Below are 27,500 nucleotides of genomic sequence, written 5' to 3'. Positions count from 1 at the left end.
AAAATGGAAATTCTGCAAACTGCAATGAACACCAAAACCGAAGTTTTTTGGGGAGAAAAACCTACAAAAGCACAGAGAGAGAGAGAGAAGCACAGTAAGATGAGGGGTACAAATAAATTAACACATAATTCTTCACTAAATGGAGTAAATGGCACTGTATAACCAAATACTAAATAAATATGAGAGTAATTTACCATACCAACTTCAAGAAGAACTGTTCTGAATGACGTCATGCCATATCCATCGGCCCGACACGTGTAGTTTCCAGCATCTTCCATTGTGATGTTCTTAATTTCCAGTTTAGTAAGTAAGAGGCTAGGCTTATCTTTTTCTATTATATGATGATACTCATACTTCAGTTGTTCGTTATCCTCTTCTAACTCTGTGCCATTCTTCATAACTGAACCAACTACTGATTGATCAGAGCTTCGGATGCTACAGGTTATGTTAGCTGTGGTTCCAATGAAGACTGTGTCCCCAGGTTCAGGTCTTGCAGACTCTATAACTGGGGCACTTTTTTCTAAAATTAAACAGAGGACTCTGTAAGAATCAATTGTTACTGCAACCTTTTCCTCTAAATCAAAGCCAAGTTAATTAAAGTATCTTCAGTGATAATAAAATGCAAGTTAATGTAATGCTGAACAGCATGCAGTTCTAGTCCACTGCATCAGCACTAACAACAAATATTTGTGAGCAAGTTTAAAGACTTTTTCTGCATTTTTTTTTTTCGTTCTCCTATATTCATGGTACAGCGTATATGGAAGAGTCGCTGAAGAAGTTTGGGGCAAAAATTCCACATTCTCCACTAGAGGACTGATTCCTTAGAAAAATAAGTTTTTAAACAATTCTTTTTAAACTTTACCAATTACAACCATCAACAATGAGCAAATTTAAAGACTTTTTACTAAGCTATTTGGCTGTCTCACAAAGATCTTACCAGAAAAATAACGGCAAATAGTATGGACGTGTTTTAGAGTGTTCTCATAAAAATCCCTTCCCATCGAAAGCAGGCCAGGTTTAGAGCGCCAGAGCATCCTTAATTAAAGAAATGTCTAGTATACTTTGCAGATTGTCAAGCAGTTTTGCAAGACTACTTGGCGTCTCTGAGCGGGAGTTTTAGCTGAGTTGATTTTGATTTTGTTTGGATGTGCGAGCGATTTGTGTCTTGGCGGATCATGGCGAATCAATGATGCTGCGACTGATTATTACTTCTATGCAGTAAATGGTTTGAACCCGGGGATAACATGTGAAGGTGTAGTCTGATCGTCCGGGTGAGTGTAGTCCTGAGAAGGACTGTTGTCGGTGGTAGTGACTGACGTCGTCGTACAACAATGACTTCATCGGACGAAACACTCACCGACCCACTACCACTACCGAAACAAACGACACCGCAACCCCTACGACTACAGCAACCATACCGTTCATAAAAGGCATGTCTGAAAACATCTCGCACATCTTACTATCCTTCAATATCCGCGTCGCCCAGAAACCCATCACCACACTACGTCAGTTACTAACCAACGTTAAAGACAAAGACGAACCGAGGAACAGACAGGGAACGATTTATAATTGTTCCGACTGCCAAGCCTCCTACATCGGTGAGGCTGGCAGAAACCTCACAACAAGACTGACTGAACACAGACGGGCGACGAGGAAAGGTGATGTCAGCAATCACATTGCTAAACACCATCGACTTACCAACCACAACATTGACTAGGACTCTGCGCAATGCCTAACCTACAGCACTGACTATTTTCAACGACTGACTCTGGAAAGCTGGTTTACTAACTTAGAACAGACTCCCCTAAACAGATGTCAAAAACTACCCGCTCCATGCAAACGACTCATTCACGACATAAACATCACAAACGACCGAAAAAGAACGACTTAACTTTACCGACAGATCGAAACAGACCAATCACGACTGACTTACGTCACTTGAGTCTTACAGCCAATAACATCACGGCAAAACCAACCGATAATCTCACACGAACTGGAATAAGAACATTCTACTGACACCAATCATTCACTTGACTCCGATGATGACTTCCGCACAGGTTGTCGAAACGTCAGTCACTACCACCGACAACAGTCCTTCTCAGGACTACACTCACCCGGACGATCAGACTACACCTTCACATCCTACTTCTATGCTCGTCACCGGTCTGTTGAACGTCTGCTACGAAGAAGATACATTTTTATTTTACGGGCCTTGTTCTGTTGTGAGATGGGAGGCGAGACAAGTAGCCGAAACTTTGAAAAACATCAGGCAGCATCAAGCTGTGGCCGCGGAAAAGCATCTTTAAATTCGAGGGTTCAATACACTGCGAACGGGAATAGTACTTTTCAACTTCAACGTATTATTAACGCGGGAGACGTTCAAACAAACCCTGGACCGAGCAACAGCATGAAACAACCGAAACAACCGAAATATCCCTGCAAGCAGTGCAGCAAGAACGTTCGATCGAATCAAGATTCCCCGCTGTGTGCCGATTGTAATTCATGGGTGCATGCCAAATGCCTAGGTTTAACCAAGGCTGCCTTCAAGTACTACTTGGATTATCCTTATATTGATTGGACTTGCTTATCGTAGAGTCTTCCCTTCGCGAACGGATTACCCGTTTCAAACAGATGCTAACAACTGCAACTAACATCACGATGGAAGCGAGCTACTCTGAAAATGCATGACTATGTTAATACACCGAATGCAAATACGGCGTCCAATTTGAATTGCCATTGTTCTGGACTCACTAACCTCGTCTTCACGTGGAAATACAAAAGGATTATTACATGTGTGAGAGGCTCGTCAGTCCAGAACAATGGCAATTCAAATTGGACGCCATATTTGCATTCGGTGTGTAAAAACCTTCCGAATTCCCAGGTGAGCTCGATTCTGGAAGAAAGGAAAAACAATCCAAGCGGCGCTTTTGTTGCACATCTGAATATTAATAGCATACAAAACAAGTTCAAAGAACTAAAATTACTGAACGATAAACTGAAAGCGCATATATTTATTGTATCGGAAACTAAAATTGATCGCTCGTATCCGGACGACCAATTCAGTCCACAAGGATACCGGCTTTATCGCAAAGACAGAGCCAAAGGAGGAGGCAGGCTTATCGCCTACTTTTCTACAGCCATACTCTCTAAAAAACTGAAACTGCCAGAAGCCTACAAGACGCTGAAAGCTATAGCGGTAGAATGCAATACTGGTAAGAGAGAAATACTGTTCCTAGCGCTTGATAGACCGCCTAAACAATTCAGAAAGAATAATGACCCCAGGGGTACAAACTATCAACAAAACGTTGAAGACGAAATAAATGACATTTGTCAATGGGCATGTCTTCAAAAGCAGTGCATAGTTATTCTAGTTGACTTGAACATGGATCGACTTACTCCTAACCGAGGTAAGGGGAAGATGCTGAGAGATCTGGAGCAATTATACAACCTGACATGCCTACTAACTGAGCCTACCAGAGTTACAACGTATTCCCAAACGCTCTTGGACGTGTTGCTCACCAACACCCTAGAGATGTTTACAAGATGCGGGGTGTATCATCCCGAAATAAGCGACCACTGTTTGATTTATGGAGAACTGACTGATAAAGCTTGTAAGCATAAGCCTAAGACCATAACATTCAGGCAAACTAAGAATACTGACTTCGAATTCTTTAACGAAGACCTAATTAATGCACCTTGGTACGTCAGTGACATCTTCACCTGTGTAGATGACAAATATGATTATTGGAGAGGACTTTTTGAAAATATTGTTAATCGGCATGCGCCAATCAAAAGGAAAAGAGTAAGGGAAAAGGATATCCCTTACATGACACAGGAATGGAAAAGGGCTCTGAGAAACAAAAGGAAGTACGCTAAAAAGTTTGCTGAAGACCGCACCGCTGAGAGTCTAGAACTGAAAAGGAAATATCAAAATATAGCTACACGAGAGCGTAGAAAAGCAATCAAAGCATACTGGTATACTAAGGCGGACGAACACAAATCAAGACCATCGAAATTCTATGACACGTTCAAGCCTTTTATCAGCAATAAGAGTAAAGAATCGGCAACAATACACCTTAAAACGTAGGGAGATAATGCCGTTAGGGATCAAACGGAAGTGGCAGAGATACTAGCCAAATATTTCACTAATGTGGCACTGAGTATTGGTGGAGACCACGTGAATAACATCACAGAAGAGGATCTCAGCGACCACAGCAGTGTTAAGACCATACGAAGAAGCCCACAAAGGATCCAATTTTGAATTCAAGCTCTTCTCAGTGGCTGAAGTAGAACAGGCACTGGAAAAGATCAATCCAAAGAAGTCCAGCGGATGGGACACAGGAATACCACCAAAATTACTTAAGAATATGTGGCTAAAGGAACCGAGCAGCATCGTTAACCATCCTCTATAACAACTGCATAGAGCAGGGTACCTGGCCCAGTGCATGGACAAAGGGGTGAGTGGACACCTGCATTTAAAAAGGGAGATCGACAGGATGCTAGAAATTATCGCCTTATCACCTCCCTTATAGCTGTCGACAATATATTTGAACTCCTGTTCAGCAATCAGGTGACAAGCCATTATGATGAAATTTTGTACTACAGAACGACAGCTTACAGAAAGAGACATTGTTGCGAAACAACCTTGCTTATGCTGATTGCGGACTGGAAACAGGCTGTTGATGGCAAGCAACTGGTATCAGTACTATCTACAGATATGAGTTAGGCCTTCGATTCTCTCAGCCACTTTCTGACGGTAAAGAAACTAGAGGCTTATGGATTTGGAAGACGATCACTTAACCTTATACGATCATTTTTTGCGGACAGACTAAACCGAGTAAAAATGTGCGATGCTACTAGCGACTGGATAAAGATGAAACGGGGATGCCCTCAAGGATCGTCTTTCGGTCCCTTTCTATGGAACACCTACCAGAACGATATGTCAGCTCATGTCAAAGACGTAAATTTAACAATGTATGCTGATGACCATCAAATGTACGTCAAAGGAAGGGAACATGAAATAGTACGATGCAGAATGAAAACACAGGGCCAGAAAGCACTGTCATGGTATTCGAACAATTTTCTACTGGCCAATCCAGACAAGTTTCAGTCTCTAAACATCAATCCACGAAAACTCGCTAAAGATAAGAGCGACAAACGCTGAGTATAAACGATCTCACCGTCTAATGCGAACACAGAACCAATCAAACTACTAGGAGTTCATATAGATGAAAATCTCAACTTCACTGACCATATTAGCAAATTATGTACTAAGGCAAGCCAGAAAGTTGGAGTACTCTCACGTCTTCGGAACTTAATACACTGCAAGGCCAAGCTATTATTGTAGAAATCTTTTATACTGCCATATTTAACTTACTGCTATCTAACCTGGCATTTTTGCAAATCATCTGACAAAAGAAGTTAGAACGATTACAAGAACGAGCCCTAAGGGTTATTTATAAATCCCACTCTGCTACATATGAAGAACTCCTAGGGCGTGCTGATATACCCTCTTTATATAATAGACGGCTTCAGGATATCACAGTAATTATGTACAAAGTCAAACATGGTCTTTTACCCGACTGCGTTTCTGAATTATTTGTTAGCAAAGGCTCTTCAAATTCGCTACGGAATAGTCACTGTGACTTTGTATCACCACATTTTGAAACTATTTGCTATTGCAAGCACTCTGTCAGATATCTCGGGCCATTTTTGTGGTCAAAACTCACTAAAAATCAAAGGGATTCGCCAAGTTTATGTGTTTTCATAAACAAAATAAGAAAACTGAACCTAGACGAGATTGTAATTAATAACAGCAATTGCTGTAATCTTTGTGGTCAATAGTAATATTTTAGCTCTCTAAACTTTAAATTTTTAATCATTTTCGTGCAAATATATAATTTTTATAAGTGTATTTTAATTATAGTGTCACCAATTAGTCTCCTTAGGCTAAACACATTGACACTTAAAGGTCTTCCTTACGTAAGGCAGTTTGGAAAAATAATTGATTCAAATCAAGTGCACAATTAGCTTTCAAAATTTTGTTTGAATGTCCAAACCTTTTTCAAGGCCTTAAAAATAACTTTCCAGTTTTCTCTGGCTGTATTTTCACAAATTCAAGGCTCTCCACCATTATCCAACTGCATTTACATGGCACCGAGGACATTGTAACTCATCATTTAATGTCTTACGATTAAAATACAATAGCTGGCCATACCCTTGCCACAATAAATACCCTATTTACTGAGAGATCAAAACTTTTAGCTTTTTTCACTCCCTATTATCATCATCTCCAATTGTTCCTTGCTTTCTTGAGCAGAGAAAAGCATCAATCTCCTGAGATCATTTCACTTGATTAAAGACAACAGTTTCCTAAACCTGTCAGACACACATTAATTAAAGAGATAACTCTATATAGCACTAGAATATAGCACTATAGCCTGCTCAGTCTGTATTATAATTTAAGGATAACAGGGGATGACCTGGCTGAGCTACATGTGTTATACGTGGGCTCTGAGGGGGAAAAGCTTGCTCCAAAGATTACAGTACAAACCTTTACAGGTGGTTACCTACCATTCACATTTAACTTAACACGAGCTGACGCCTGTTTCCCCTTCTCGTTTGTCACAACACACGTGTAGTTTCCTTCGTCACTTTTTGAAATGTATTTGACTTCTAAATTTCGTTTGCAAGATGCAAATGAATGATACCACTTTTTCCCCAGAGGTTTGCCATTAAACAGCCAAGTTACATTTGCTGAAAAGTTTGAATGGACTTGGCATTTAAATGTGGGGCTGTCATCCACAACACGTGTTATACTACTTCCACTGATCATCTGTGCTTGGGGGTCTTTATCAGAGGTGTGGGGGGATCCTGGTATGATTCCATTCATACAATTTCCAGTGTCACGTCTGTGCCGCTTTGATGAAAAGTTCACTAAATTAGACAGCAACCAAATGATTAATCATTACTATACTCTTACTATGGTGAGCCACACAGAAGATCGGGAGACTTATTCTGTATCCAGGAGACTACTGGATAATCCAGAAGAGTTGGCATGTATGCAATTATTCTTTCCATACAACACACCCTACTTGAAATAATATCTATAAACAATGCCCTCAGTGAAACATGTTTGTTAATTACTTTTTATTAATTGGAAAATTAATTCTGACGTAGCTGTAGGTTTCACCTCATAGCAAGTTTGCCCGACCACCTTTGTCCCCTGCAGTAACACAAGTTTGCCCCTGCCTTTAATATTTTGCCCCCAAAATGTCTCAAGTTATCTAATATTTTGACCAACATGGAAATTCAAATTGAAACCACAACAAAGTTAGATCAACATGCAAATAGCAAGCTGTGTCAACCAACACACAACTATTGTACCAGTGCTGCAAAGCCCCTCTGGCCTTGAACTAACTGGTTCAACACCATTTTATGATGACACTTGCAACAAAATTAAAAAACTAGTCATATGAACAATGTAAAGTAGAACCCCACTAATTCAAACTCGATTACATCAAACTCCCTATTTACTCAAAATACTTTGACTTTCCCTTCAGCTTCGGTCAAATTTTCCCTGAAAACTTAAACTTTGACTAACAACCTTGGTTAATAGACATCAAAGTTTCAAGAGAGAGCTGCTTAGCACATCCCAATCTTTATTTACAATTGATAATACCATGCTAACTTTTATAAAAACATAAAATATTTAGTTTAACTTCCAAAACCGAAAGTCTTCCTTGTCACGGTTTGAACCATCTACCACCCAGAAGTGAAAAGTAAATAATTATTCCATATGATTCCTGTATGTTCTCTTACAAGCATGTTAAGACAACAGAAAAGCTTATCTGCTACATAACACTGTTATCTTGATGTCACACCAAATTCCTTTGCCTAATTCACAACAAATACTAGCACTCAGTAGGGAGAATTACTTGTCGATTCTAGGGAGTTAAAGTTTTAACACCATTATGGACATGTGCAACCAAACTTTCCTTGATTACCCACCCAAGGGGAAGATTTAGGGCCTAATGGAACAGGGTAAACAAAACGTAAAATTTTCATTTAAAGCTATGAAAACTGGATTTTGTATTTTAAGGAACAGAACATGTTTTAATATATTGGAATAGATTGGGTCACTCAGTGGACTAAGTCCTACATTTACAATTTGTACAAGAGGTAAATAAGAATAATGAATGCTTCTCCACTTTCATTTATGATATCAAATTGTTTAATATTTCACTTTATTATATGGCTATGTCTCACAAGGACTGGGAACTACCGAATTCACGAATTTGATTGGCTGAAATCAATATTGAAAGCGGTCTAGATTTTCCCATCTAGACTGGCATCTAGACCGGTCTAGAAAAAAAGGTACAAAGAATATAAAAAATTGGCACATAAGACACAGCCATATAATAAACATCTTATTAACTGACCTAGGTCGGTCTGTATGGGAGAATCTTGACCTCGGTCGCTGATACAGACCGAACGCAGTGAGGTCTGTACTGGCGACCTCGGTCAAGATTCTCCCATATAGACCTCCCGCTCGGTCATTAAGAACTAAATGTAAAGAACTGAATATATTATTGATTCACAAAAACAATCCAAACGGAGGGTATGGTAAGCAGCCATATGATAAGTCAGAAATCCAGTTTACAAATTCATGCCTGCAAATTCATCACAACAATAATTTTGGGGTTAAAAAAATTCTGCTTGTATGTAAAATGAAACTTCCATACAAAGAACTCTTTGATCCCAAGATCTAACTGTTTATTCCCCCCTCCACCTGCTACGGATTTCCTTGAAAAATAGTTATCAGAATTTAATATTAGATCAGGACAAAAACTTCGACCTGATAAGACCATGATTACCCATAAAGTAGCTGGTAACGCTAGGTGTAAACTCCAAGTTAAAAAAAGTATTGTACCATATATATATTCTCATTACCTGTTTGCTGGGTAATGTATGGATATTGCGGGGGAAAGTATTACAGAATGTCACCTCATACATGTATTACCTAAGTGAGAGCAATAAAACGTTCCCGGATCTTGTTCCATACGGTCTTATTTACCCGATGCAGGTGCTCTGAGTGAAATTCTTTAACCATTGCAATCCTACCCCATCATGACAGAAGAAATGAACTTAACAGGAAGATACATGTTCATCACTTCTGGGAGGTAAAGGCTTACAAAATTAAGGCCTTGAATCTGGGACAACATATTTCAGGTTTTAAGAAATTTGCCTTATCTTTTTCATCATTAATACCATCATTTTTGGCAATTCCTCAAGCTCTACTTTTCTTTGAAGGTTTTGAAGTAATATCAAATCAATTATTAATCTTGGAACTATAATTTGACGTTGCAAGTGTGAAATAGTGTCCCCCTCCTTGATCACTTTATATACTTTTCGAATTGCGCAACTAATTTCAAATCGGCCAAACTGGCTATAGAGTCTACTCAACAGCTTAACAAATTTCACACGATTAAGATCTCCACACGTTTAATCATTATAATAAGCTTTACGAATGACATTAAAGTAGCACCTTAATTTTAAAGTGCACCTAAACCCAAACTACTTTTTCCGCTTAACGAAATAAGCATATATTTTAGAGTATTTCTGTGCAAAATTTTTTTTATTTGCTCAAATCTTTAATTTAACTGTGCCCAGTCAAAACACAGAAAATTGGCCGCCATCTTGGCTCACGACCGAGTTTAAAGAGGAATGGTTCTATCAGGTAATGTGACGTCAAATCGAGAACACAAAAGTCTGCATTTCACACATTGTCACTTGTTTGGGAAGGTTGTAGTCGATATTGTCCGAAAATATGCCGTCTAAGTGTGTTGTAGGAGGATGTAGCAACGCGCGAAATCTGCAAGAGGGTATCGCGCTTCATAAATTCCTTATACAACACACCTAACAACAACAAACATATGAAACATATGTGTGAACTGCGGTTATGAGACGTATATGAGAACGATCCTTCGCAGTAAAGCACTGTTTGAGCAATAGTGAAAATCAGACCTGAAAAAAAATTTTTTTCCCGTACAGGCCCAAAAAAAAAAAACCAAAAAAAAAAAAAAAAAAAAAATTTTTTTCAGGTCTGATTTTCACTACTGCTCAAATAGTGCTTTACTGCGAAGGATCGTTCTCATATACACAACACACCTAGTCGGCATATTTCGGAAAATATCGACGACAACCTTCCGAAACAAGCGAAAATGTGTGAGATGCAGACTTTCGTGTTCTCGATTTGACGTCACATTACCCGCTAGAACCATTCCTCTTTAAACTCGGTCGTGAGCCAAGGTGGCGGCCGATTTTCCGTATTTTGACTGGGCACAGAAAATTGAAGATTTAAGCAAATAAAAAAATTTATGCACAGAAATACTCCCAAAAATACGCTTATTTCGTTAAGCGAATAAAAATTTTGGGTTTAGGTGCACTTTAATATACAAGCTCACCTTTTCCACACTCCTCTGAGAATAAAGCCTTTCCCTGGCAAAGCGGATTATTGGAATGGTTTTGGTCACTACATGTTACTACAAGCACATGGCCAGTCATTCCTCGCCTGTCCTTGCAAGGGCAAAGTACCGTTTGTTTACGGCATTGTGATCTCTGTTCCCGTTCTTCCAAAATAGCTGAGGTAAATCCCGCTCCGCAAAAGAGGAAAAGCAAGAGAAGTTTTTTCGCAACCATAGATCGGTTGACAGGTCTAGATCTTATCAAAACTTCTCGTAAATAACGGAAAGAGTATGAAGTTCCCTTTTCTGGGCCTGCTCGAATATCAAAATAGTTTTAGATGACGGGTACTTGCATCGCGTAAAGAAATCGAGTCAACAGCTCTGAAATACGGTTTCCTCTTTGCAATCTGAAAGAAAACGTTCGCGACGGTCACCGTAGAAGGTAACCAAGCTAAAGTAGTGGAGGTTTGTTAAAAAGCTCTATAAATCTTCTTCTGTTACGGCCTGGAACCAAGGTATATATTTAAAACTAATCAGACAGATGGTGATCCCAGAGCCAATTAAGGAAAGCAAGAACGTGACTCGCAAAAGTTATCAGGCAGATGGTGATCCCAAAGCCAATTAGGGAAAAGCAAGAACGTCGCTCGCAAAATTTATCAACGTCAACTGAATTCGGAAAATTAAAATAATACTTTCACCTGCTTGTTTGCACTCTTAAAGAGATCAGTACAACGACTTGGAGAATTGGCGACAAAAACACAGAACTGAAGAGAAATTGAAGAAATAAGACCATTAAATATCTAAGGCGGAACTGGAAATCAGTCTACTTCTTTTGAGGATGGGGCGGGGGAGGGGGGAGCGGAGGAAATGGGGGAGTTGGGGATGTGAATAATCACTGGGCAGTAAACTCGCTGTCAATCGAGAAAATAACGATTTCAGAGCTATGAAATGAGTACAAGTGTCTGACGCATGGCATTTGTGAAGGCGTCTGCTTTCAAGAGCTTATTAAAGCCACAGTGCCATAAGTTCATGTTTCGATAATGACAGGGGAATGACAAGGTTTCTCCTGAATCGAGAGGACTGCCTCTCCGGAAATTTTAAAACCAACAATTGCCTAAAAAAAAAGGCGGTTGAGATGCTTTTTTTACCATTATTCAAAGGAAAACTTTTGCTCTTCGACGAAATAAGAAACTGATAAACACATTTTCGACGTCTCTCCATTCTCATTCGTCCTCAATTTTCTTCATATATATTCAGAATCAAAAATGGTTGATTTTATTTGAAAGCATATGATTTTGAAATACCTCTGTTCCTGCTTTTTTTGAAGGTGTTTTTTCGGTTTCCTTGTATTATTTGTCGTGAGTTTTAATTCCTTCAGTTTGCTTTTTTTTTTAAATTTTTTATAATTTTCTTTCCATTATTTTGTATTCGGCTCATGTTACTGTTGTGATTAACTTTTCGTTTTCCGTATTTCCTTTCGTCTTCCTTATTTAAAATTAAAGATCGTTTGGCGCCAATTCATCTGGTGATGCCCGCCTGTCCGTCGAGAGCAGCCCAACGTCATTCAACGTTATTATGCGTCAAAACTTTTCGTTTTTGAAAACACGCTTTTCTAGCGAGGTTCATCAAAGTTAGGCCCTGTACTGAACCAGCGTGCACATATGAGAATGATTGCTACCGAACGAAGCTTCCTCATGCACACCGAATTCAATTGGCCATGCTAGGATCTGCTAGGCAAAGTAGATCCTGAATCACTCCTTTTCGTGTGACGGGAAACTGATATTGGGAAGTCGTAACAAGCTGGATAGTTCTGAAGTGGGGTAATAGCGTAATCAATAATTCACGAAGGAGTTTCATGCGAAGTCCACCCCTTTTATTTGAAAAATGAAAAAAAACAAAACAAAAAAACCAAGAAACAAACAAACAAATTAGTAAGTTGAGAAGTGGCATCAGCTTTCAAAAGAGAATGGCATTCAATACATTAGGGAGTTATTTTAATTTATCAGCTGTCGCATTTCGCTTTTAAACTGACAGGGAGGTCAGGAAGTCGAATTTTCATTTTCAGCCTTTTAAGCCCACACTTTTCATTTCTCCACGGATTGATCTGGTCCAAGTTCAAGAGTCCTGAAGGAGTACGCGGAATAATTCTCCAGGATGTACCTCCAGGGAGAATTTCATTCGATTGAACTCTTGATCGTTTAACGACGCAGATAAGAATCATGGGCTTTTATAAAACGTTCGATAATTAACAGTGGTTAAAATTCTTAACGAAACAGCATTGCAAATTTTTAGTCATTCATCCTCCAGGAGTAGCGGGAAATGATAACGTCGAATTCTGCCGTGCGTACAGTCCGTACACTTTCGAATAGGGTAAAAATAATGGATTGACTATTTCGACAAGACAATTATCAAATTCGCATAATTTACATCTATCTTCATAGAACTGTAAAATTAATCATGGAATAAAAACTATTTGACGAGACACCACCTTGAGGGTAAATTATTTTAGAACTCGGGATCCAATCATGCAAATCAATTTGGAAAAGTTATGTGTCGGCGAAAAATGATGACGGGAGGGGAAAAGAAATACCCAAAGCCGAAATCAACTTTTCTTCTATTCTGACCGCCGATTCTTTTGCCGCTACACCATTGCGCTTCCCCTGAAAAAAAGGAACTCCTGAAAGCAGGCTGAAATCACCAGAGAGCCTTACCTTTTCCTCACATTATGGAAGAAAATTTTCGAATACGTGGTCCCTTCAAATCGTCAAAACAGGATCTGATTAAAAATATGATTAAAAATAATTTTTTCGTGTGATTGCTTGTTCATGAGAAGTCGAAGATTTCTAAGTAAATGTGTTTGATGGTTAGCAGTAACTTGAAATGACTGTAATATTAGCAAACGCGGGATGGAACCCAGCAAGAACACGACATGAAGGCAGACACGCTATCGTGCGATTGGTGGCTTTCCCATGATGGGTCATATAAATTTTTTTATTAGACACCCAGCTGAGTTTTACACCGAAAGTATAACGAATACGTGAGACAAATAGGAGTTAATGCAAACCGTCTATGCGTAAGCATTGGGCGGCGGATCTATGAATTCTGATAGCAAACACTCTTTTCTCATTTTTAAGCATACAGTGAAAAATCATGTATTTCGTTAAGTTAGCGTTGAGATCTGATTTTATCATGTTCCCACACCCTGTATATTACTTATTTTTTTATGTTTGTAATTTGTTTTCCATTTCTATAACTTTATTTTACTTATTTTTATTTTACAGGGCCTCACAGAATACCACTCTCCAGTGTTGTGAGCCCCCTGTATAAAGATTGTCATTATTATTATTATTAATATTATTATTATTATTATTATTATCAAACAGTGAGGAGAGCTTCACTGAGACACCTTGAGACATCATAACAGATATCGGTGATGAAAATACCGTCAAAAAAGTGGTAGAGAAGTTAAACATGTTCGAAATTCAAATGCAAATTTATGAATTTATTTACCTTTTTACCTGATATATGGACAATTTATCGATAGTTCAATGTATGGCGAGTTGACTTCTAGAAACCACAAAGGTTTAGAATTATAGTTGAAGCCACCTCAAAAAGAAATCGATAATTGTCAGTCAATCGACAATTATCGAAAAATAGAAAAATAGGTGCATAAAAAATACTCCAGCAAGTAATAACTAACGATGTAATGTTCCGAGATTTCGGCGACCTCCTGAATTATCAGGGAATTAATACAATGAGCGCGTTCAAAAGAGTTGAGTTGTGTTCCTCTTGTTTGACTGAGACAGCGGCGAGCGAAAAAGCGCGGATCACGAGGGCGAAAAATGGCGGAGGTCAGGCGGCATAGTCAGCATCCACAATCGCCATTTATCGCCAGCCAAAAATTTCCGGCGCTCGTCGTTAGAGTGGGTAAGCTGTACCCATCTTGGCGATTTTTTCGTATTTAATTGAGATTCTTTGGGGATGCATAACGGGAGAAAAGTAAAAAATACACTTAGCCATTAACCAGCAATATCAAGGCTAGTTGACCTCACGCTCGAGCAATATCGCCTAACGGTTGTTTTGAATGTGACGCCCACTTCCGTCGAGTTGAGTTGCGAGTTCCTGTCACTGCACACTTTATAACCGTCTTCACATAAGCGGAGAACCTCCATACTTCCCTTTACTTTTCCACGAGCTTTTAGCAAAATACAGTCAGGAGCATAACAAAGTTCGAAGAAAATAGGTAGAGATTCGCCTCAGCTTGCCAGTTTTTCGGAAAGAGGAAAAATTAGAAGTTTCAGGGTCGGTTATTTAAACGAAGTCTAACCCAAACCGCGGTTTTACGATGGCAACAGGCCTCAGGTATTCTCGATAAGAGGGTTGATGTAATAAAATAAGTGTCCTTCCACCCGTTATCTTTCGGTCCTCTTGATGAACACTGTTCACAAATTGGCGACAAAAACAGAACTGAAGAGAAATTGAAGAAATAAGACCATTAAATATCTAAGGCGGGACTGGAAATCCGTCTACTCCTTTGAGGATGAATTGGGGGAGGGGGGAGCGGAGGGAATGGGAGAGTTGGGGATGTGAATAATCACTGGGTACTACACTCGCTGTCAATCGAGAAAATTACGATTTCAGAGCTATGAAATGAGTACAAGTGTCTGACGCATGGTATTTGTGAAGGCGTCTGCTTTCAAGAGCTTTTTAAAGCCATAGTGCCATAAGTTTATGTTTCGATAATGACAGGGGAATAACAAGGTTTCTCCTGAAACGAGAGGACTGCCTCTCCGGAAATTTGTAAAACCAACAATTGCCTAAAAAAAAAAAACCGTCGAGACGCTTTTTTTTTTACCATTCGAAAACAAAACTTTTGCTCTTCGACGAAGTAAGAAACTGATAAACACATTTTCGACGTCTCTCCTTTTTCATTCGCCCTCAATTTTCTTCATATTCATAATCAAAAATGGTTGATTTTATTTGAAAGCATATGATTTTGGAACATCTCTTTTCTTGCTTTTCTTACAGGTGTTTTTTCGGTTTCCTTGTATTATTTGTCGTAAGTTTTAATTCCTTCGGTTTGTTTCTTTTTTTTTTGAATTTTTTATAATTTTCTTTCCATTATTTTGTATTCGGCTCATGTTACTGTTGTAATTAACTTTTCGTTTTCCGTAGTTATTTTCGTCTTCCTTATTTAAAGATCGTTTGGCGCTAATTCATCTGGTGATGCCCGCCTGTCTGTCGAGAGCAACCCAGCGTCATTCAACGTTATTATGCGTCAAAACTTTTCGTTTTTGAAAACACGCTTTCCTAGCGAGATTCAACAAAGTTAGGCCCTGTACAGAACCAGCGTGCACATATGAGAATGATTGCTACCGAACGAAGCTTCCTCATGTACACCGAATTAAATTGACCATGATAGGATCTACTAGGTAAAGTAGATCCTGAATCACTCCTTTTCGTGTGACGGGAAACTGATATTGGGAAGTCGTAACAAGCTGGATAGTTCTGAAGTGGGGTAATAACGTAATCAATAATTCACGAGGGTGTTTCATGCGAAGTCCAACCCTTGTATTTGAAAAATGAAAAAACAAAAAACAAAAAACAAAAAAACCAAAAGCGAATGGCCGCTTCAATACATTGGGGAGTTATTTTAATTTATGAGCTGTCGCATTTCGCTTTTAAACTGACAAGGACGTCAGGAAGTCGAATTTTTATTTTCAGCCTTTAAAGCCCACACTTTTCAGTTCTCCACGGATTGATGTGGTCCAAGTTCAAGAGTCCTGAAGGAGTATGTGGAATAACTCTCCAGGATGTACCTCCAGGGAGGGTTTAATTCGATTGAACTCTTGATCGTTTAACGACGCAGATAAGAATCATAGGCTTTAATAAAACGTTCGATAATTAACAGTGGTTAAAATTCTTAACGAAACATTATTGGAAATTTTTAGTCATTCATCCTCCAGGAGTAGCGGGAAATGATAACGTCGAATTCTGCCGTGCGTACAGTCCGTACACTTTCGAATAGGGTAAAAATAATGAATTTGACTATTTCGACAAGACAATTATCAAATTCGCATAATTTACATATATCTTCATAGAACGATAAAATTAGAGTTAAAACTATTTGACGAGACACCACCTTGAAGGTAAATTATTTTAGAACCGGATTTAAAGGATCATAGAGGCCATAAGTAGTCAAGAAAATGACCGTTTGGAGCCGAACTTAGGTACATCGGGGGATCGTAGGGATTCTTGTGAGTATCGCTTTCGTTGTTTTTTAACGATTTAGACGTGGACATTTTGACTATCAACTTTATCTTCAAACATATAGCCGCATTTTACTCATTTCTCACATAGAGCTTTGTACGGAAACCTTTCTTTAAGTCCCCAAATCTTTCACACTGCGCATGTTCCGCCGCCATTTCGTATTCGATTTCTCGGCATGCAGGCGGCGGGGCGGTTTACTAGAATTACCACGTGGTGTAAAACACAAAGGCAAAGACAAGTAATGAGAATACAGAAATAACAACCAGCGACATTTATTATATTTCCTATAATTTGTGCCTACACACTAATTACAATTTCAGTTAAGAGCTGGTGGGGGGGGGGCACTTGTTGCAGGAGGGGGCTCAGTCAAGTGGTGCACTTATCAAGTTTTCCTTTCAACAAACTTTTAACTTTATTTTGGCGTAATTTTTAAAAAAAAAGACAGAAACTTTAACATTATACACATCGATGATGTGTATAATGATATGGAGGTGGAAAAGTAAATGGAAGTCACTGACAGAAAAGATACTATTCTCCTCAGTGTAATAGTTCCTCTGTAGTTTAAGCTTAACCATAAATTCCCAAGATCAGATTGTTCATTCTCCCCTCTACCGGTGACACATTTCCTTGTAAATTAGTTCAAAGAATGTGGTGTTAGATCAAGATAACTTGTACTTGGTAAGTTTGAGTATTCTCATTACCTGTTTGCTGGCTAATGTTTGGCTAGTAATGGGCAAAGTTACAGGTTTATTACTTCTGGGAGTTAAAGGGTTACAGGGTTATAAATTGAGACCAAATGGCAATAAAAACTGTTGTCCCGACCATTTAGGATCAAAGGCTCCTTAGAGCAACCTCATAGTATGAGGTTTTGGCGCCCTTGACGTAACCTACGATCTGGCTTTCTTAACTTTGGACACAAGGTCGCATTTCTTCACAAGGGAGAGCGAGCCGAATAAACCGCCGAACTTTGAAAGCCCCAAACGAGCGATTTTGAGGCTTCCTGGCAGAAAAAACACTTCCAAATAAGTAAGGAACTTTTAATCTTTATTCGGAGCTGAGTTTTTTTGAAGACTGACAACTAAGGACAGATTCTAGAGGCAATATATTTGAATTACATTCGTAATGGCTATGTAAATGCCACAGGAACCTATTACCATAAAAACCCGAAACGACAGATATTTTAAAAGATGGTAAGCCTGTGGGTATTCCAAATATGACTGAAACCATTTGAAAGATTTGCCATGTATACCATAATATTTTAGTTTCGATAGAAGGATCAACAGTGTCAAAAGCAGACCTCTCAACCTCAAAACACCAAAAATCTGGAGACTGATGTAAAAAAATCTGGAGATTTCAGTAAAAATCTGGAGATTGGTCGACCGGCAGACAAAACCAAGTAAACACAGATTCTTAAATTAAGAGAAAGTGTTTTCTGTCCTGCTAAGAATAAACTTACTATTCATCCTAGAAAATCAGAAGCTATGATTATAAGGAAATCTCCTTTTATTGGTCCACTTTGTCCTGTACGTTATGGCTCTGGCTTTGTGAACTTTGTTACTTCCACTAATAATATTAAAATTTATAGTGCGCAAATTCCATAAAATGTTCAAATGCGCATTACAAGATTAAAAATTACCATTAAAATAGACTTACAATAATTTTAAGAAACAATTAAAAGTAAACTTAGAATGGCTAAAAAAGCTATAAAAATGCACTACGAAAAAGGTGAGTCTTAAGTTTAGCTTTAAAAATATTTACTGTTCCTGCGCTCCTAATATCCAGCGGTAGTTCGTTCCATAGTTTCGGAGCAGCACAGGTAAAGGAACGGTCCCCCAGTGTAGCTTTCGATTTAAATGATGGATGGCTAAGTAAAAGCTTATCGCTGGAATTTCTTAAATTATATTTGGAGGGGGGTCTAAGGGAAATAAGAGAGGATAGATAAGAAGGGGCTAAAAAATTAAGAATCTTAAAAGTAATTAACAATATTTTAAACTCAATTCTATATCTAATTGGTAACCAGTGTAACTTAAAAATTAAGGGCGTAATATGACAAAATTTCTGTTCTTTAAGAATAAGTCTGGCACAAGCATTCTGTACTTGTTGCAGCTTATTCAACAAGCAGTCCGGTAGTCCATATAATAGGCCATTACAATAGTCCAGGCGGCTCGTTATGAATGCATGGACAAGAGTTTCAGTTGACTGCTGTGAAAGGTACTTTCTGATCCGACGAATATTATAAATGTAGTAAAATGAAGAGGCACAAATTTTCGTGATGTGTGTTGCCATGGAGAGCCTTGAATCAAACCAGGAACCAAGATTTCTCGCAATTTGCACGGGGTGTATGTCTGAGTCGCCCACACGTATACTGATATTGTCGAGCTTTCCCAGCTGTTGTGATGTGCCAATGATAAGGAATTCAGTCTTGTCGTCATTTAATTTAAGATCATTATTCAACATCCAAAGACGAATGTCTCTGATGCAGTCCTCCATACTCCTCACTACAGCAAGTTGTTCAGCTCTGTCGTTGGGACTAAACGAGATGTAAACTTGTGAGTCATCAGCGTAACAATGAATCGTGGGCAAATGATATTCAATGATCTCAAAAAGCTTGCTCGTATACAACGAAAACAATAACGGACCCAGACAGGAACCTTGAGGCACACCGCATTCTAATTTAAAAGGTTCCGATAGCGAATCGTTAATCATGATCCGCTGAGTTCTACCAGACAAATAGGACGTAAACCAGGAGAGGGCTTTCCCCTGTATACCAAATGATGACTCAAGTCGACGTAGCATGGTGTCGTGATCAACTGTGTCGAAGGCAGCACTTAAATCGAGCAGAATAAGTAGAGTAACACGTTGACTGTTCATGTTAAGGAGAATGTCATTCGTAACCTTAAGGAGTGCAGTTTCTGTGCTGTGGTTCTGTCGATAGGCGGATTGAAACACTGGGAACAGATTGTTGCCATTCAGATAATGCTGTAGCTGCTTGGCAACAACAGTCTCAACCAGCTTTGAGATAAATGCCAAATTACTCACGGGTCTGTAGTTCTTAAAAACAAGAGGTAATCCATCCTTCTTCAGCAGCGGCCGTACTAGAGCACTTTTCCAGATGCGTGGAAAATAACCAGAATCAAGCGAAAGATTTATTATTTTCGTGATCGGAGGTAGTAGCACATCGGCGAAGTCAGTAAGAAGCTTGGTTGGAATAGGATCAAGAAGACAAGATTTCTTTGATGAAGCTTTGATTAAATCAAACACCTCTGATTCGGACAGGAGAGTAAATTCTGAAAAACAGGAAGCAGTCACAGTACTGGCAGCGTCAATGGTGACAGGAAGGCGGCTCTGGTTTGCAATAGCAGACTTGATATCAGCAATTTTTTGAGCAAAGAATTTTCCAAAATCATTAGCCAACTGATAATCATTAGTCGACAGTGGGAGGCCAGGACCATTTGATAAATTCAGCAGGGACTTACTTGCTCTAAATAACCTTCTCTGGTCCGTGCTGTTCTCAGTTATGAAGTTTGTATAGTATGCACTACGGGCCTCGTTACTCAAAAACGTCACTCGATTTCTCATTGCGCGATAGGATAGTAAATCGATGTGTGCTTTAGAAGCCCTCCATTTCCTTTCAGCTTTCCTCCGTTGACGTTTAGCCGATATAATTTCATGATTCATCCATGGAACACGAGTTCTAATAGTAACATTCTTTTGCTTAACAGGAGCGTGCCGATCCAGCAGGGAACGCAATGTGTTGTTGAATAAGGCGGCAAGCTCGTCAGGATCTTCAGTATCTGTTTGAAGAAGCTCGCTGTTACAGATTTCATCCGCAAAAGCAGACTTATCAATTGATCGCAGCTTCCTAAATGAGACACGCCCAACTTTGAGAGGTGGTCGAGGTGTTTTCAATTTGAAAAGTAACGCTAGATGATCCGAAAATAGAATGTCAGGCGATGGTCGACCGCTAATAAGGTTGTCTGACGTTCGAGTAATTACCAGATCTAGTGTATGACCAAGTTCATGCGTTGGTTCTGTCACATGTTGAGTTAAAGACATTGACTCCAATAAATCCAAAAAGCGACAAGCAGCTGAATCATTGTGATCATCAACATGGATGTTAAAATCGCCAGTTAAACACAGGACGTCGTTAGATAGGATAACAGATTCAAGGTACTCTGAAAATTCGTCAATAAAGCTGTTTACAGTCACAGGATGATTAACAGAGTACGGCGGTCGATAGATGATTGCCAGTCGAAAGCGTAGGGAGCCAGTGCAGACAAGGTATTCAGAAGATTCAAAGGAAATCCTTGAAACAGTTTCGAGCTTGGAAACATTGATGTTATCTCTGAACAAGAGGGCCGTACCTCCACCTCTACGATCACCCCTAGGGCAGTGTAACAGTTTATAGCCAGCAGGAGTTATCTCGTAGCACACAGCGGAGTCGTTGTCTGATAACCAAGTTTCAGTTATTGCAACTAGGTCAGCTTTGCATTCGTCGACATAATCAACAAACAGTGCAGATTTGTTTGAAATAGAACGAGCATTTAACGTGCACATTGTCAGCTGAGTGTTCGATGTACTCAAATGGAGATCAGATACGCGGTTTACCTGCACAACGTTGGAGCGGTGGCTATGATGATGGCTTCGATGTTTAACTGCTCGACGATTTGTTGTAAAAGACGTAATTGGTGGACCAGGGTTCGGGCTGATGTCGCCACTAGTTGTTAAGCGAAGACTCGTTAGGTTAAAGGAAGAAACAGAGTTCGGAGTATGAGATATCCGAGCAGTGAAGTAGCGATGTGATCTTGTTGAAGATGAAAATCCAAGATGGCGGAACAAACGCATCGACGACGAGCAACTTGCACGGTATAAATCCACTTCATTAGTGGTCTTTGTAACTCCAGAATCATCAAGGGCATAAGATGGACAGAAAATGAGCGTATTTAGATAAATTAAAGAGCGACTTAAACAACAGAACAGATATAGATAAGTGGCTATGGCGGAGCCGAGAAAATTACGACTGACCGAAAATTACGACTGAAAATTATGACTGAAGCTTATAAGAAAGAAAGCTTAATAAGAAAATTACAAATTACAAATTACAAATTAATCTAATTAATTTAATTAATCTAATTGTTATTGATCTAATTTACACTTTCATGTTCATGAAGACCGTGCACGCCCGCAAATAGCAGGAGCTAGTCGAGGCGGGCGAGAATTAGAGGTACAGCAGTGGTAATAGAGTACAAATAAAGTTTAAACATAAATTAATAACATTTCCAGAAAAAGACAGCCACTTAAAACTCGTATATACAACTGCATCTTTAAACATAAGAAAATAGTAACACTACAATGCAGAATATAAATTATAAAGTCAGTTTATAATTAGTAATTTTTTGAAGTAGAAGGGGCGATTCAACATAGTAATCCTCAGCCTCTAGGAACGAAAATAACCTGTCCTTGAAGAGTTTTTTGAAAGCTCTCCTTCGGGAGTTGACGAAGAGCATCGCAAATGGAGTTCCAAAGTTTAGCTCCGAAGCTAGCAAAAGAGCCCTGGCTTTGATTCATTCTCGATGGATTAATATAAAAATTGCCGAAAGAAGAGAACCTCGTATCGTGATTATGCTTTTCAGTAGCTTTAATGAAAAGATTACTAATGTTAGTAGGTGCAGTTAGAAATGAGACGTCAAACATAATTGAGGAAAATGATTCAACGTATAACATATTTATATTTATGGGGAGGATTTTTGAGGAGATAAACAATGGCACCGCTTGTGCTCTGGGTTCAGAAAAATATATCAGCCGAAGAACACGTTTTTGTAGGACGAGGATTTTATGTAAATGGGATTTAGCAGCTTGGCCCCAAACAGCCACGCCATGGGATAGGCAAGGGAGGATCAAAGAGCGATAAATCGTTAATAGAATGGTTAAAGGTACGAGATGCCGAAGAGTAAAGCCAAAAATCGTTTCATGCAACCATTGTCATTGGAGCTGTTTATCAATAGCTGAGACTAAATTAAGTCAAAGTTTTCAAGAAATGGGACTGACTAAAAAGTTAACCTACATCGAAGACAAAAACAAACTCCTTGAACAAAAAAATAAATGGACCAAAGTTTCTATGCTGGTTAGTCAGTTCCAATATGTTTGGAATTATTTTCTAGTTTCTGGGCATGACCAGGTCCAAAAAGACTACCAAAAACATGAAGAAATATGCAGTATCTCCTAAAACTACCAAGTTGAACTTAACTACACATAAACATAACTTAAAAGAGAAGTGAGCTTCAAAAACCAATAAATTTCATCTGCTCCATTTAAATATGTGTATTACTTTTTGCAATTGCAAACAGTGACTTTACCACAAACAGTAATCAAATGTGTAAATCACCTTTTGAAGAAAACTTAGTCACCTCAGGCAAAAGCAAAAAAATAACTTGGCAATCACGAAGACTTGAGGGGAAAACAGAACAGTGCTTTCCAAGGGGCCAGATATTACTAAAGTATGTATAAATGACAGTCAGTTCTTTTCATTAATGTCTAATTAAAAAGTACATGGTATTACATTTACTGACCCTTTCACTCCTACTCAGAATAAAAATTCTACCTACAATTAAACAAACTGTCAAGTAAAGATATACATCACCTCTGACCAATCTGATACGCATGCCCCAGACAACAGATATACACAAGTTCATGATTTGACACCACAGTAGAAACCAATTTGCTAACTTAAGGACTCCCTTGAGGGAAACAAAAATGGTTGAAGTTTAAAGAGGTTTCAATTAGGTAGCTGATAGTGAAAAAATGCGGTCAAAGGAAAGGGCATCTTGTTTGAGTTACCAGGGGGTTTGAGTGAACGGAGTTTGAGCTAGCAGGGAACTACCGTAGTTCTTATAACAGAATGTCTTTTTCGTTCTTTGGGAGTGAAAGGATAAAATTTGATCAGAATGAGACCGTACATCTCCTTTAAAATCACCTTGATCAACTATTTGAGCCAATAAATTAAACCTTTATCACTAATGAATGAATAGAGAATAATACATGGGTTCGTGTAGATATAGAATTTCTCTTTGAGATTTTAAGTTGAAGCCAAGAAGAGAAATTCCACATCTACAAGCAGTCATGTTCTATTTAGTTTATCATATAAACACGAAAGGCCTTTACTGACAAGAAAATTTGACAAACAATGTTGGATCCAGATCTGAGAACACTTTGCCATTCATTCCTCAACCCTCACAGAGTGGCACAAAACGCACTGATTGGTGATATCAAACACATAAAAAAATTATTGCATGCAGTTACAGCTCTTCCCAGGAATGGAAATCCTTGTAATACACTTCCGTTTATGTAATAAAAAATATTAACTCGTAGTATTGATAATGACAATCTTTCCCTATGGAGGGTAGCATGATCAACTCAAAGCTTTAACGGCACCCTTAGCCTCCCCCCCACGGGTAAGGCCCTGAGCATTTGAACTTTTGAAGAATGGTTTGTCCAAATCACCACTCCCCCCGAGGCAAAAATTGTGTTCAAAAACCACCACCCAAGCACATATTAAATGATTGTTTATGTGATAAATGAAAGTTATAGAATTTGGCAAATTTTTTGGTGCTGCTGTTTGATTTTTCGCATGGCAAGCATAATTTTACAAGTGAAAATTTTCTTTTGAGCCATTTGCTCATGAAACAGACTCTTCACCTTTAAACTCCTTGTGTACTCTACAGGTTCAAATTTCCCAAACCCACCCAGGCAAGCTTCAAATTCCCCAAACCCCCATGGGTTACCTAGAAGGGGGAATGTTCAAGCAAAATAAAATGGCTCATAATTAATTTAGCTCTTTATTCACGGATCACATTGAAATAAAAAACTTTTGTCCATGTGGACATGAAAAGATCTTATCATCTTCAATCACGAGTCATGATTCAAGAAAAATCAAGTCGTGATTCACAAGAAAAAAAACTGCCCCAATCATGTTTCTCATAAAAAATGTAAGGGACCCTCAAGAATGACTAAATATTCCTTTAAGAAATTTAACGCCCACGAACCTCCAAGAAAGCTCCCTTTCAATGAAGCTTTTTTTCTCAAAAAGGGTCTCGTAAACCTTAATCCCCTTGAAGAAATTATTGATTAGAGAAACTTACCCTAGTTCTCTGTTGAACAAGGGAGAAGGTGCAAAATTGCCATTAATATGCAGACCACATGACTTAAGCAAAATTTCAACTTGGTAAGATGGCATAAAAAATGGCACTAGTTTAAGTTTTGTAACAATACCAAAAAAGTACCTTCAGCATTCTTTGTATCTCCATTTAACATTAGCTGGCATGTGTAACACCTTGGATCATGTATCCCAAGGAGGAGATAACCACAGCAAATGCTTCTTTTTTGCGAAAAATAACAATAGAAAAACTACCACTGTGATCATGATAACTACACCAGAAGTTGTCCCTATGATAATCTTGGTGACATCTGTTGATGCTGTAGTCTCTGGCCAAAAAATGGAAAAGAAAATGAGTAATTTAAATGAATCGTGTCAAAAAAAGATATGTGAAATTCAAATCACGAGATACAATTATAGTTCAAAGGCCTATAAAAGAAAGACCTAATGACATAAGCAGAGGTTATAGTTTCAGTTTTTTATCTGAATGTTTGAGGAGTGTGACGATATTGCATTGTCTTAGCGTCCGATCAGATTTCAGTATTTACACGTGTGCGCCAACTTGACTTATACTCTCGGGTTTTTATCGTCATGGTCGCTTGTGGGTTGCTTGTGCGGTCACAATGTTCTAATTAAACAAGTTGAAGTTCGAGAACGTGAGCCAATTCTTTATAAGGAGGTTGCCGGCCCTTTCTTGAAACAGACTCAGACAAGCAAGAAGGGCAAATCCTTCTCTCTAACATTGATTTATCGAACCAGTACCTTTACTTGGATCTTCTTCTGGACAGTCGGCTTCATCTAAAATTGGTCCAACACGGCCTAGACTCGTTGATGAGTTAGTAAAGAAAGGACAAGGTTTACACGCCTGTTCAGATGTCTGGCTAATGTTTGGCTGGTATGTTCCTTGAGGACATTGAATGGGACCACTTCCTCCTGGAGGGCAATAAAAACCGGCTGTACACTGTCTACAGACTTGTTTGGATGTCTGGTTCATCTTTGGCTGGTACGTCCCTATTGGACATTGAATGGGACCTGTTGCCTCTGGAGGGCAATAAAAACCAGCTGGACATGGTTTACAGGCCTGTTCAGATATCTGGCTAATATTTGGCTGATATGTTCCTTGAGGACATCGAATGTAACCACTTCCTCCTGGAGGGCAATAAAAACCAGCTGGACATGGTTCTACAATATAATTCAAAACAACAGTTATCTTTAGCTTGTAAGTTTTGTTTTTCCAATGTACACATACAAGTAATTTACAAATGCCAAAGGAGGGAGTTTCCTTAAGATACCCCTTGGAAAAATAAAACTTACAAGCTAAAAAAAGTATATCTAGATAGCTCTGAGCTAAATCTAATTGAAATTCACTATTTGGTGGCCAAGAGAAACAAGGCTTTTAATGTCACTTAAGTAAAACATGGCCTTGAGGTTGACATGACAATTTGGCCAAAACCCACTGTTTTGTTTTGTAGTTTGCGTGACAGAACTACAGACGGTGGGGGAGGAGTATGCTTTTAGGTGAAAAAAATCAATAAATTTTACTGTACAAAATGATCTAAACAGGGAGACTCTTGAAAATTTATGTCTAGAAATTCAACAACCTCGTTCTAAACCGTTTATTGTTGTCACATGGTACAGACCTCCTTATTCTTCTATTGGTATCTTTTCACCTTTCAAACATTTATTGGGATTCTTGATTTGGAAAATATTGAATATTATCTAATGGGAGACCTAAACTGCGATATGATTGCTACAAGATTTGACAATGATACCTGCAAACAAATGAGTATCACTGATGTATATGGACCTCAACAACTTATAACGGAACTAACAAGAGAAACTTGGACGTCTTCAACTTTAATTGATGTGATTTATACTAATTGGCCAGATAAAATTGTTTACTCGGGAGTCTCCCATGTCAGTATTAGCGACCATAGCATGGTGTTAGCCTACAGAAAATTATCTATAAGTGGAGTGACTCTTGGGCACAATACTCTGACTTACATCAAATGTTTCAAATTTAATCGTACAAATTTTAGAAATGATTTTGCGTCTCAAAATTGGGATGAGATAAACATTATTAGCAATCCCAATGACATGTGGTCAAAATGGAAATGCATGTTTCTATCTGTTGTTGACAAGCATGCTCCACTGAGAACAACGCGTGTTCGCGCGCGTAGTTCCGAGTGGATTACATCCGAGCTAAAGAAACGAATGCATAATTGGAATATTCTAAAAATTAAAGCTATCAGATCTAAGGATCCTTTTGAATAGATGCAATTTTAAAAACAATGCGACATAGTGAATAACGAAATTAGATTAGCGAAGCAATCTTATTATCATAATAGTTTAACGAATAGAAAGTCAATTCAAGAAACACTTGGCAGACTATCCATAAACTTACTTCGAGAAAATCTGGAAAGGAATCGGTTGCGTCACTTAAAGTGAATAGTGTATCAATTACAAATCCAGATATGCTGTCAAATGAGTTTAATAATCATTTTGCCACCATCGGTTCAAAAATTGCTAGCAACATTAGTGCTTCAGCTAGTGATAACTATCTGAGGTACCTTACCAATACAGATAAACAGTTTCAACTTTGTCCAACCACC

General features: G+C 38.6%; 2 protein-coding genes across 2 annotated transcripts in view; both read right to left on the bottom strand.

Annotated features, from left to right (window-relative positions):
- Positions 1-27,500, bottom strand: part of LOC148716888 (uncharacterized) — a 47,071-nt gene that overhangs the window by 11,911 nt on the left and 7,660 nt on the right. Inside the window, exons 2-3 of the mRNA XM_088745448.1 lie at positions 6,574-6,936; positions 200-520 (exon numbers count right to left, since the gene is read on the bottom strand). Coding sequence (XP_088601574.1) covers positions 200-520; positions 6,574-6,936 — 684 coding nt within the window. The remainder of the gene's footprint in view (positions 1-199; positions 521-6,573; positions 6,937-27,500) is intronic.
- LOC148716889 (uncharacterized) overlaps positions 24,553-27,500 on the bottom strand; it is a 6,749-nt gene continuing 3,801 nt past the window's right edge. Inside the window, exons 2-3 of the mRNA XM_088745323.1 lie at positions 25,651-26,070; positions 24,553-25,217 (exon numbers count right to left, since the gene is read on the bottom strand). Of these exons, the coding sequence (XP_088601449.1) occupies positions 25,072-25,217; positions 25,651-26,070 (566 nt within the window). The 3' untranslated portion in view covers positions 24,553-25,071. The remainder of the gene's footprint in view (positions 25,218-25,650; positions 26,071-27,500) is intronic.

Source organism: Stylophora pistillata, chromosome 14, assembly GCF_964205215.1.
Source record: "Stylophora pistillata chromosome 14, jaStyPist1.2, whole genome shotgun sequence".
Taxonomy (NCBI): Eukaryota; Metazoa; Cnidaria; class Anthozoa; order Scleractinia; family Pocilloporidae; genus Stylophora; species Stylophora pistillata.
The sequence above is the reverse complement of the archived record's forward strand: the minus strand, read 5'-3'. Positions and strand labels throughout refer to the sequence as shown.